Genomic DNA, 13,273 nt, shown 5'->3' with positions numbered 1-13,273 from the left:
GATAAGCAAACTTTTTTTGGCAGAAAGTATTTAGGTAGGCTACAGAACTGTCTAAATACATTCTGTATCCTGCCAAACTACATGGATATCTTGTAGCTATAATAAAAAAAGCTGCAATAACCTGTTATCCACAACTGTCACCAATACCTACTCTGGGATGAAAACAATGAAATTACTGGGAAAGATAAAATCATAAAGATGACTCATACAAGGAAAGCCTGGAGGCAAGTCTCCAGTGTCTCTTAGCGGGACGAGTAAAGAGCCCAATAATCTTAGGATGTTATCTGATTTTGTTTATCCATGTTTAGATAAATGCAAGTTGTTAAGATATGCACCCAGGTTATTAAATGTAGGTTATTAAATAGGAAATCATCCAATAAAGGCATAATGGTAAAAGTCTGAAGTATTTGGTCTAAAAGCAATGATAAATACAAATGTATTCAGACTAGGGCTGTTGATTAATGACATTTAACTCATGCGATTAACTCAAAAAAATTGCAGTTTTAATTGCACTGGTAAAAATAGAATACCAATTGAAATTTATTAAATATTTTGGATGTTTTTCTACATTTTCATATATATTGTATTCTATGTTGTAATTGAAATCAAATTGCATATTATTTTTTATTACAAATATTTGCACTGTAAAAATGATAAACAAAAGAAATAGTATTTTTCAGTTCACCTCAAACAAGTACTGTAGTGAAATCTCTTTTTCGTGAATGTGCAATTTACAAATGTAGATTTTTTTTGTTACATAACTTCACTTAAAAATAAAACAATGTAAAACTTTAGAGCCTACAAGTCCACTCAGTCCTACTTCTTGTTCAGCCAATTGCTAAGAGAAACAAGTTTGTTTACATTTACAGGAGATAATGCTGCCAGCTTCTTTTTTACAATGTCATCAGAAAGTGAGAACAAAAGTTCTCGTGGCACTTTTGTAGCCGGCATTGCAAGGTATTTACGTGCCAGATATGCTAAACATTCATATGCCCCTTCATGCTTCAGCCTCCATTCCAGAGGACATGCTTCCATGCTGATGACGCTCGTTAAAAAAATAATGCATTCATTAAATTTGTGACTGAACTCCTTGGAGGAGAGTTGTATGTCCCCTACTCTGTTTTACCGGCATTCTGCCATATATTTCATGTTACAGCAGTCTTGGATGACGATCCAGTATGTTGTTCATTTTAAGAACACTTTCACTGCAGATTTCACAAAACGCAAAGAAGGTACCAATGTGAGATTTCTAACGATAGCTACAGCACTTGACTCAACGTTTAAGAATCTGAAGTGCCTTCCTAAATCTGAGAGGGACGAGGTGTGGAACATGCTTTCAGAAGTCTTAAAAGAGCAACACTCCGATACGGAAACCACAGAACCTGAACAATGAAAAAAAAATTAACCTTCTGCTGGTGGCATCTGACTCAGATCCTGAAAATGAACATGCATCAGTCCGCACTGCCTTGGATTGTTATCGAGCAGAACCCATCATCAGCATGGATGCATATTCCCTGAAATGGTAGTTGAACCATGGAGGGACATATGAATCTTTAGCGCATCTGGCACATAGGTATCTTGCAGTGCCAGCTACAACAGTGCCATGAGGACTCCTGTTCTCACTTTCAGGTGACATTGTAAACAAGAGGCGGGCAGCATTATCTCCTGCAAATGTAAACAAACTTGTTTGTCTGAGCGATTGGCTGAACAAGAAGTAGGACTGAGTGGACTTATAGGCACTAAAATTTTACATGGTTTTATTTTTGAATACAGTTTCTTTTGCACATAATTCTATATTTGTAAGTTCAACTTTCATGATAAAGAGATTGCACTACAGTACTTGCATTAGGTGAATTGAAAAATACTATTTATTTTGTATTTTTACAATTAAGTGCAAATACTTATAATCAAAAATAAATATAAAGTGAGCACTGTACGCTTTGTATTCTGTGTTGTAATTGAAATCAATATATTTGAAAATGGAAAAAACATCCAAAAATATTTAAATAAATGGTATTCTATTATTGTTTAACAGTGCAATTAATTACGTGATTAATCGCAATTAATTTTTTTTTACTGCTTGACAGCCCTAATTCATACCACTAACTGAGGTATATTATACTATGTGAAGCATGTTAAACTGCACATTAAGGGCTGGAGTCACAAGGGGGGGCGGGGAAGGGATAGCTTAGTGGTTTGAGCATTGGCCTGCTAAACCCAGGATTGTGAGTTCAATTCTTGAGGGGGCCATTTAGGGATCTGGGGCAAAAATCTCTCCGGGAATTGGTCCTGCTTTGAGCAGGGGGTTGGACTAGATGACCTCCTGAGGTCCCTTCCAATCCTGATATTCTTAAAAAAAAAAAAAAAGACTTAGGTGTCTAACTGCCACTTTAGGTGCCTAAATCCCAGAATCAGGGATTCACAAAAGCCCTGTTTATCTGCCCCTGAGCTCTGTAGGTGCCAAAAATTGCTCAGCACCTATGTTTTTGCAGTAGAAGTTCCCTCGGTGCCTCTGTTTCTGCTTCTGGGCATGTGAACTATAGGCCCATGCCAGGCATCTGTATGCCTGAACCCCAGACACCTCTCTGTTCCTTCCTTCCAGATAGACTGTAATATAGAGGGGAAGGAGGGTGGGTTGTGGAATAGACACATTCACCATATCTCAAAGAATAACAATTTCAGAACAGGTTAGCAACCTTTTCTTATTTGAGTGACTGCACATGTCCAGTCCAACTTCAGGTGACTCACAAGCAGTTTGATCTGGAGGTGGGATCAGAGTCTACCTGAAAATGACTGGAGATCACATGTCCAAATTTAGCATGATCTCTAGATTGATAAGAGTTGTTATAATGTGAAGTGAAGATATGCACAGCAGAACAAGTTGCTGTTTGGCAAATGTCCAGAATAGGCACCTGGGCCAGAAAGGCTGTTTGAGGTCTGGTTGAATGTGCCAGCATCTTACTCGGTGGAATTATACTGGCAAAGTTGTGACACAACTAAATACAAGAGGAGATCCACAAAGAGAGACTGGAAGGCCCTTCATCCTGTCTGCAACTGCCATGAATAACAGACTATGATCTAAACGGTTTAGTCCTATTCTAGTAAAATACTAATGTTCTCCTAACATCCAATACGGAGTTTCTTATCATCCTGATGAGACTGAGGTTTGGGGAACAAAGTTGATAAGCACATTGCCTGATTAATATGAAAGTGAGAACCCATCTTGGTGAGAAATTTTGGATGAGGGCAGAGGTGCATCTAGTTCTTGCAGAAGACAGTATATGCAGGATGAGACAAAAGAGCTCATAATTTACCCACTCTCCTGGCTGGGGTGATTTGACACTAAAAAGGCTACTTTCACTGAGAGAGAAAGCAAGCTAAAGGTTCAAAGGGAGGAAGGACCCATTAGCTTTGACTACACTAGGTTTAAGTCCCACTGGGAAACAGGATCCTTCTCCTATAGCTTCTGCCCTTTTTCCGAATTACTTCCTGTTGGTGAGGTATAAATGAGAGACAGTGGTGTGGCTGCTGCTTCTTTGGGGCAGGAGAATAAATTTCCAAAAACTTTAGTGTTGCACTGGAATCCTTCAGGCCATACAGTCATCTGTCTGCTTTGAGAAAAGCGACATTCCCTCAAAAGGAAGATTCCCAATGGTTTGTTGGCCCTCCTGAGGAAGAGCAGACTGGAGCCACAAACATCTGCTCATCATAATAGCTGACGCCAAGGCTCTAGCTGCAGAGCTGGCGGCATCCAAATTAATTTGATGTGAGATCCTAGCTACTAACTTTCCCTCGTTCACCACAGAGAGGAACTCTTGCCTCACGTCCTCTGGGAATCTGTCTTTAAAATCTTGTGATTTTAACCTCTGGCACAATATCTTAATGTCCCAGAAATGCCTGCTGATCAGCAATCCTGAGTTGCAGTCCAGCAGTTGAATAAAGCTTTCTGCAAAATAGATCGAGCTTCTTTGCTTTTGGGGTAGATGCTTATTGATCCTGGCACTCTCTCTCACTGGCAGCTGAAACCACCAATGACGCTGGAGAGGAGTGGGTGTAAACATGTTCAAATCCCTAGAAGGAGACACAATACCTGCACTCAGTCCTTTTTGCTGTGGGTGGGTGGAAGAGGAGATAGAGTTAGCCACAGGATTCTGGTGAGCTTCAAGACCGTCTCATTAATTTAAGAGCACCACTTGAGAAGATCCTACAGATGCTCAGATGTTGACCAGTCTGTGTGACCTGAATACCCCAGACAAAAGCCACCCTCTTTAGAAGGTCCTGATGGGCTCTATAATCACCAGTCAAAGAGTTCCTCACCTCCACTACCACTCCCTTGTTGAGCGATGAAGAGGAGGAAGCCGAAGCTGGCTATAGTGGAGCCTCCTCAGAATCCTCCAATGGAAGATTCACTGGAACAATTTCCTCTTGCTCAAGCCAAGCCTGGTACTGGGTGTGGTATCCTGCCAGGGTGGGTCTCGAGACCTACTTGAGGAAGTAGAGTGGGGAGAGTGCGGAGACTACCTGGGGGGATGGGGAAACCCCCATAAGTTCCAAAATGGCCATTGGTAAGTCTCCAGACCCCAGTTTCTTCCAAGCCCTGGATCTCTACTGTCCAGGCACCACAGAGCCTCTGGTGGGTACCAGAGAGTGTAAACACTTGGAGGGGAATAATGACATGACCATGACACATATGAGCTGACCGCCAAGTCTGAGGATGAATCAGCTTCTTTCAACCAAGGCTGTTCCTGTTGGTGCCAGAAATTGGCATCAGGAGCCCAGAATAGACAGCACTGGAGAGATCATCGCTCAGTTCCCTCTGGATGGTACCATACAATGAGCACTCACGTGTCCAGAGGCGCCCACAGTACCCAATGCTGAGATGAAACAGCCAACAAACTTTTACTACCATCCGATGGTATTGGGCGAGAGGATTCTTGGCTTGCTGGCGAAACTGGTATCAAGAGATCGAGATGATCACATGCTGCTGCATAAGCTTCCAGAATTGATGGCAATGGGATAGAGTCTTGCTATTGAGTCAACAAGGATGACACGGCTGAACTAGATAGCATTGCTTCAGGGGCCAGTCTCAATTGGGCCGGGGCCAACATTGGAGTCGATGGTCCCACCTGAGTAGATGACTGCCTCAGTGTTGAGCACCCTCTACTATCTTTCTCAGAATGCATGCTGGACTTTGGTGTCAGGGACCTCGATCTGGATATAGAGTCCTTAGAAGCTATTTTCCTCAGTACTGGGCAGGATGACTGGCATCAGGGTTTGGCCAAAACAGGAGGAGTGTTCCTGACTGAAGAAGTTGTGCTTCGTACAAGCTCTGGATGGGAAGGCTCTGAGGGTGGGCGCAGGACTGCCTCCATCAGAAGAAATTTAGGTCTGGCCTCTCCATCTTTCTTGGTTCTTGGCTTAAATTCCCTACAGATTTGGCAGTGATCCCTGACATGAGTCTCTCCAAGCCAGTTCAGGCCAGTGGAGTGTAGGTTGCTCACTGACATGTTTCCTGCGGGACTCACAGGGTTCAAAGCCTGGGGACCAAGGCATGCCCCGGCACCAAAACCAGCATCTAACAAAAGCAGCAAAGAATCCTGTGGCACCTTATAGACTAACAGACATTTTGCAGCATGAGCTTTCGTGGGTGAACACCCACTTCTTCGGATGCATGTAGTGGAAATTTCCAGGGGCAGGTATATATATGCAAGCAAGAAGCAAGCTAGAGATAACGAGGTTAGTTCAATCAGGGAGGATGAGGCCCTGTTCTAGCAGTTGAGTGAAAACCAAGGGAGGAGAAACTGGTTCTGTAATTGGCAAGCCATTCACAGTCTTTGTTTAATCCTGAGCTGATGGTGTCAAATTTGCAGATGAACTGGAGCTCAGCAGTTTCTCTTTGAAGTCTGGTCCTGAAGTTTTTTTGCTGCAGGATGGCCACCTTAAGATCTGCTATTGTGTGGCCAGGGAGGTTGAAGTGTTCTCCTACAGGTTTTTGTATATTGCCATTCCTAATATCTGATTTGTGTCCATTTATCCTTTTCCTTAGAGACTGTCCAGTTTGGCCGATGTACATAGCAGAGGGGCATTGCTGGCATATGATGGCATATATTACATTGGTGGACGTGCAGGTGAATGAACCGGTGATGGTGTGGCTGATCTGGTTAGGTCCTGTGATGGTGTTGCTGGTGTAGATATGTGGGCAGAGTTGGCATCGAGGTTTGTTGCATGGATTGGTTCCTGAGTTAGAGTTACTATGGTGCGGTGTGCAGTTACTGGTGAGAATATGCTTCAGGTTGGCAGGTTGTCTGTGGGCGAGGACTGGCCTGTCACCCAAGGCCTGTGAAAGTGTGGGATCATTGTCCAGGATGGGTTGTAGTTCCCTGATGATGCGCTGGAGGGGTTTTAGCTGGGGACTGTATGTGATGGCCAGTGGAGTCCTGTTGGTTTCTTTCTTGGGTTTGTCTTGCAGTAGGAGGCTTCTGGGTACACGTCTGGCTCTGTTGATCTGTTTCCTTATTTCCTTGTGCGGGTACTGTAGATTTGAGAATGCTTGGTGGAGATTTTGTAGGTGTTGGTCTCTGTCTGTGGGGTTAGAGCAGATGCGGTTGTACCTCAGTGCTTGGCTGTAGACAATGGATCTTGTGGTGTGCCTGGGATGGAAGCTGGAGGCATGAAGGTAGGCATGATTCTTTGCTGCTTCTACAGAACCAGACTAACACGGCTACCCCTCTGATACATCTAACAAAAGAAACTGAAGATTATACACCTCCCCAGTCTAATAAAGGAAATTTAATACTATTACTAATTTTAACACTAAAATGATGACTAAAAGTGAGTACCAACCATATATAAACAGTGGGGAAAATCTTCAGGTAGCAAGCTAAGACACTCCAACAACTGTTACAGGCAGTAAGAAGGGTCGTGCCTGGCTCTGCCCTTTATTCCATTACAGAGCAGTGTGAGAAAGAAGAGGGTGCATACCCCACCCTGATGGATACCACGGAGGGAAAAATCTCTGAAAGTGCTCTGGACACACACACCTGAAGTGGAATGGACATGTGCAATCACTCGAAGTATAAAATCGAATTGAATTTAGAACTGTATATATGGAAATAATGCTATTTAATAAAAATCAAACAATGACAAAATATGCAGAGTTTGGCGTGAGTTAAATGCCACATGATTAATTTAAATGCATATGCAGTTTAACATGGGTGAAAAAACCCATGAATGTTGGGTGGGGCAGCTATAGGATTTCAGCCCCTACAAATCTAACATGTTCTACCTAGATGCCTTAATTAAAATGGTGGTTTGTATTGGGTGTAGCCCACAAATTAAAATGGATTTGCCACAAATTCTTAAATACACATAATTTTATATTAGGCAGCTAGACACTTGTCATAAACAGTTAGTTAAGGGTTAAGGTTTTTTTCTACCTGTAAAGGGTTAACAAGCAGTACCTGTGGACACCTGACCAGAGGACCAATGAGGGACAAGATATTTTCAAATCCCTGTGGAGGGAAGTTTTTTTTTTCCTGTTCTTTGTTTTTTTAGAGAGTCTCTCTTGGGAGTTGAGGGAGTCCAGACATCTTAATCAAGTCCTCCCAGGTTTCTGCAATAAATTTTTCTATTCAAGCCAGTGAGTATTAGCAAGGAACTAGTATTCTTATACTTTTATTTCTGTATTTGCAATTCTGTGTTTTGCTATAGAATTTCTTTAATTCTGTACTGTTACTGCTTTTACTGAGAAAGAAAGGAGGGGGAATTCTCTCCAGAGATTGATAAGTTTAGACCCTGTGTATTGTTCCATCTTGGTTACAGAGACAGTGACTTTCTTTTTATTCTTTAATAAATCTTTTCTGTAAAGGACTTGGTTGATCTTTCCTTGGGTGGATTCTCAGGGAAAGGGGAGGAGGGAGGCATCCCTCTGTAGTTGGATTCCGGTATCTCTCCGAGGAAAAGGGAGGGGGTTGGAAGCAAGGGGGGAATGGTTTATTTCTCCTAGGTGTAAGAACTCCATGGATTTGGGGCTCTTGGGATCCCCAAGGATTTTGGGGAAGGACTGTGTCCCAATACACGTACATTATTGGGTGGTGGCAGCTTTTACCAGATCTAAACTAGGATTTTAGTTTAGAAGGATCCATGCAGGTCCCCATCTTGTGAACCCAACAGCTCCAAGTGGGGGTGAGACCTATGACAACACTAAAGACAATGTCAGGCCATTTTAAATCCCAAGTTTAGATTGTGTAAAAATAAGGATTTATAAAACTTAAAAGTCAATAGAAAAGTTGTTGTACATTTAAAGAAAAATTCCAATAAACGTTTTTTATTTAAGTATTTCCCCTACAGTGTTTGCAAGCCAAATGCTTCAGTATTTTCCTAGTGCATGAGAAACAGAGAACAAAACTGTCTAGACCAGTGTTTCTCAAACTGGGGTCGTTGCTTGTGTAGGGAAAGCCCCTGGCGGGCCGGGCTGGTTTGTTTACTTGCCCCGTCTGCAGGTCCGGCCAATCACAACTCCCACTGGCCGTGGTTCCCTGCTCCAGGCCAATGGGAGCTGCTCGAAACAGCGCGGGCCGAGGGACTTACTGGCCGCCGCTTCCAGCAGCCCCCATTGGCCTGCAGCAGCAAACCGCGGCCAGTGGGAGCCGTGATCGGCCGGACCTGCAGACGGGGCAGGTAAACAAACTGGCCCGGCCCGCCAGGGGCTTTCCCTATACAAGCAGCGACCCCAGTTTGAGAAACACTGTGCTAGAGACAAAATTAAGAATAATTAATCTTCATATTTCAAGTTGTGAAAAAATGCATAAAAGTAAACTAAGGGCTTGTCTACATTTGAAAGTTAATTTGGATTAAGTTAGGGTATGCATTTAAAGCACAACAGCTATGCCTCCACGTGTGAACATTCTTATTCCAGAATAGCTATACCTGAATAGTTATTCTGGAATAACTCCTGGCCTACACAAGCCCATAACATCTAACTATTGAAAAGTGAACTTTCTTAGGCCAAGATCCTGCAAACATGCTTTACTTTATGCACATAAGTAGTCCCATAAGCTTTACAGGACTACTCATGCAAGTAAACTTATGGACATGCCAAAATGTTTGGAGGACTGGGGTCTTCCTTTGTAAAAATATATGGAATTTTTAACCTGAAGATGTCAATTTACATGACAATACAAATTAATATCTACCAGGGGAATGTTAGCATTTCATTCATTTCTTACATTTCTCTGTTACCATTACAATTGCCTCAGTTATTTTTTGCAGATAGCTCACACGTGTTCAGTCATACATAAATACTGTATCACTCCTCCCCCCCTTCTCAAAAGTCAGCCAGCTGTTACAAAATTCAGACATTTGTAACACAATTTACTGTCTGATACTGCTAAGCAAAATAGAGACAATTAATAATTATCAGAACTGAAGAGTCTGAGGCAGCTTATGAGTAAAGGATTATATTAGTTGTTTAAAGAGGACAAACAAGTTCCTGCCTCAAGTAACACAAAACAAAGGACAGTGATGTATATATAACCAGTGAGGAAAGAGACGCTCTCAATGTCTTTTGTAGATTACTGTGTGAGTGACAGAAGCGGCAGGAGCAAATACCTCTTTTCATTTGCTCAGCCTGTTTGAGAAGAATAGCTATGCTTGCCAAGGAAGCTGCAGCTGTGCTCCAGCTCAGTTTAATCACTGTGTATGGCTGAGGGTTAATTAGGTGTCATTCTTACTGGTATTTGTTGTTCTAATGAAGATTTGCATAAATGTAAGACTACTGGGTAACTGATACTTGATTTTTCCCTTCAAAGAGGGTGTGTGTGTGTGGAGGGGGGAACTCACACATCCTAAGTGTTTATATTTGTGGGATATTCAGTGTTGCCTTTCCATTTGACCTGATCTGCTTCTGCTTGTTTGATGAATGGTGAACAAAGAGTTCAAGGTTGCTTATCGACTTGAGCCCCCTGCTGGGTCTATACCTCTAAGATGAGGCAGTATACCTTAGACGAAGGGAGGACAAAGTGGATTGAAAATTGCTCCCAGCTAATAGAGAATATTTATACAATATTTCTCCCAGATGTGCCAGGGCTATTTTCAAAATGATTCTCCCACTGAGAGAAAGAGGGAGTCAATTTACAACACCATGTTCAAATTAGATTGCAGGGAATGTCTAATCCAATAGTTTGTTAATGATAAAATATCATCAGAACTGGACTCAGAAAATGAAAAAAATGGCACAAGCAGGAGAACTGTTATAGTGCAGCCAGAAATAGAAATAAGTAGCGCTATCACATCAGGCTGTACAATGAAAAATAAGAGCCCCTAAATTTGTAGAAGTCTTCAATTTCAAAAACATACCACTAAAATACAGAGTTCACATGTACGTAAATTACCAAGAATAGGAATAAACAAACAATCCAAAAGACAGGAAACAAAGAGCTCAACATTTCACATTCAGGAGAGGTGAGCTCACAAAGCAAAACATAGGAATACTATTCATTCCTCAAAGTCAAGGTATGAAATACACAAGACACAGTAAGCAAATCCCCAAAGAGTATTTAAAGGGATACTTAACTTAAAAAATCAAACTTTTGTACAAAATATTTTACCAACTACAGTTACAATAACACCCAAGATTACTATAATTGAAAGAGATTACAGGAAAAAAACCACTTCTTTCGTCAATCTTTTTGAGTTTGTTTATTTTGTGTGCTTGGCAGCATTCTTTGTACAGTCACGTTTACTGTTTCCCCTGTATACTCATCCAGTTTCTGCTGTTGTTTTGTGTGGGTATTTCACACAATCATAGGGGAGGAAGAAACATTAGGAAAAGAAAAATCCAATCGTAAAACTACAAAAAATGGCAGGGGTGCTATGGGGCAGGTGAAGTATCAGAAATTATTTTTAATTCACTACTTGAAACAGACGATATTTTCAAGTTGATAGTGTCCCTTTAGAGACCAGACTGCCCCCCCCAAACATTTATATTTCCAAATTCTAAGTCAAGCACAGCTTTCCCACTAACTTTTAAAGTGTCCATATATCACTAATAGAAAACTCCTCATTAATGACACCACACCCCTTATGCTTATTCTAAAGACTCCTAGACTATTAGTTTTCTTTTCTTTACACTTGTGTTACCACTCCAGCTGTATCAAAACACAAGCCTCTGCTCAATAAAATGTATAGTCAGAAGTGTGTACATGAAGTCCCTCCAACACATCAGTAGGGGGCGCGGTAAACACCAGAAATAAACATGCCTGAAGTCACAAGATATTTAGTAACTGTCTAGTCTCCTTTACTGTTTCAGCTTTTAACTGGGACATTGTGAGTGTTTCAGGATCTCATTTTTCCTGTAAGTTTGGGCTGTGTTATTTGAGTCACCACAGGTAACTATATATTGGACTCCTTTTTACATCTAACTGCAGCTTTTCGTATCACATCTAAGGCAACCCCAAATGAAGGAATTTAGCCAGTCAAACACTTGCCTACCCTCAGAATTTCATTGTGAGCCTTGAAATATTTCAGTGTTTTTCTTAAAGCCCCAGCTCCTGGAGGACTGTGATTACATGAGAAGCTCAGTTTTCCTTCTTCTTCTTCTTTTTTTTTTTAAAGTAAGTTTCTAGCCCTCATGGTTTGGGGAAAAAAACAAAACAAAACTTCAAAACATGGATCTTAAAGGCTTAGAAACTAGAAGGGAAATAAAAAGACTCCAGAATGTATCATGTTAAAAATCTCATGACATGTAAGCCAATTTCATGCGTTTTGGGAGCCTGACTCACTATTTTGGAACGTTTGGGATCCTCAGTCGTACAATCAAAATCATTCCTTGGTCATTGGGGGCAGGACAAAGGGTGGAGCCACAGGCCTAGCAATCAGTAGGAAGCAACCAGATGTGTGACTGAAAGTTGAGGGGAATGGTTAACCACTATACTAGTTAATAAGAGTGACTGCCTACTCTCTACATTAATGCCTATTATTTGTAAACTGTTTTGTTAGCCTTCCACCAGAACTGGTACTATAATACTCTTTTCAGAAGGATGTCTAAATGAAAACTTTCCATTTCAATGTTCAGTAATATTATCTGGCTGTAATATCCCACATTTCTCAAATAGCATTTACTGCTAGGGATATATTAGGGATTAAACTCTTTAGTTTGAAATAGCGTATTTTTATTCTCAAGCACTAAAAATGCACCTGCCCTTCTGACAATGTTTTCTCTTTACTTTATATCATGTACATTTTTTCACTTAGCATTGTAGCAATCACATGCAGTAAATTTTAAATCTACATTTTATGTCTTTTTTTTTTTTTACACACTAGTAAGACACAGTACCAAGCAGATACTAATAGATAACAGAAAGCTAGATGTGAATGAATGCAAAAGTAAAACTAGTGTTAATTTCTTACCAGGGTTGCAGTCTGTAAGAAGTGAGCAGATGGAGAGGAGAACTTTAGAAATGGTTAATGCTGGACTCCAGTTGTCTTTTAAAATGTCAAGGCAGATCACTCCTTGGCTGTTAATATTACAGTGATAGATTCTTGTCCGAAATGTAACCTAGAAAAGACAGTGTCTAAGTATAAAGGTGTTTAAAACCAACAATTCCAGTATTATTATTATTATAAAGTAGTTACAAAATCTTATCAGTTAAAGAACATTCTGCTTTCCTGAGGCCAGTGTAACTTTGCAGAGTGATACTACTATGCTGCGTTCAATTAAAAGTTGTGTAAGTTTTAAGATATTTACTATAGTACAAATTCTGCACCTCTCTCTCTGGCTGGTAACAGAACTGATTTGGTGTCAGTGTTCATGTACGGAGTCTCCTGACCTCTCTTATCTCTGCACAGGGGCCACACAGTGCATTTTAACCACTGATGTGGAGTTATCTCCATGAAGTCGCTCTACAGCCATTTCCGCCTTTGAGGGGAGGAGGAAGAAGGATTTCTCCCACATACCATCCCATCTGCCTAGCACCTGGCCCAGTTCATTGGAGTGGGTGTTGGACAGCTTAATGACAGGTAGAAAAAGACATACAATGTCCTGGGGCTAGGTAGACAAATTCTTTAGGAGAGGCTGACACAATAACCTTATTTGCATTTCCAAATTTAAAGTCTCAAATGAACCAATTGGAATTGCATCTACATATCTTTTCCTTTGCTGTTTATATTATAATTTTTTTGATGTTTGTACCCATTCTAGTTCACATCAAATGAATAGAGCCCTGCAAGCTCGCGAGTATCTGCTTTATATCTGTGGACCATTTCTGCGGATAGC

At 41.1% G+C, this 13,273-nt stretch overlaps 1 protein-coding gene across 4 annotated transcripts in view; it reads right to left on the bottom strand.

The window, feature by feature from the left end:
* Positions 1-13,273, bottom strand: part of LOC120396698 (ubiquitin-conjugating enzyme E2 E2) — a 310,840-nt gene that overhangs the window by 27,194 nt on the left and 270,373 nt on the right. For all 4 annotated transcript variants that reach the window (XM_039521736.1, XM_039521735.1, XM_039521738.1 and 1 more), the window contains one exon: positions 12,409-12,556. In XM_039521736.1, coding sequence (XP_039377670.1) covers positions 12,409-12,556 — 148 coding nt within the window. The remainder of the gene's footprint in view (positions 1-12,408; positions 12,557-13,273) is intronic.

This window comes from Mauremys reevesii, linkage group 2, assembly GCF_016161935.1.
Source record: "Mauremys reevesii isolate NIE-2019 linkage group 2, ASM1616193v1, whole genome shotgun sequence".
NCBI classification, from domain to species: Eukaryota; Metazoa; Chordata; order Testudines; family Geoemydidae; genus Mauremys; species Mauremys reevesii.
The sequence above is the reverse complement of the archived record's forward strand: the minus strand, read 5'-3'. Positions and strand labels throughout refer to the sequence as shown.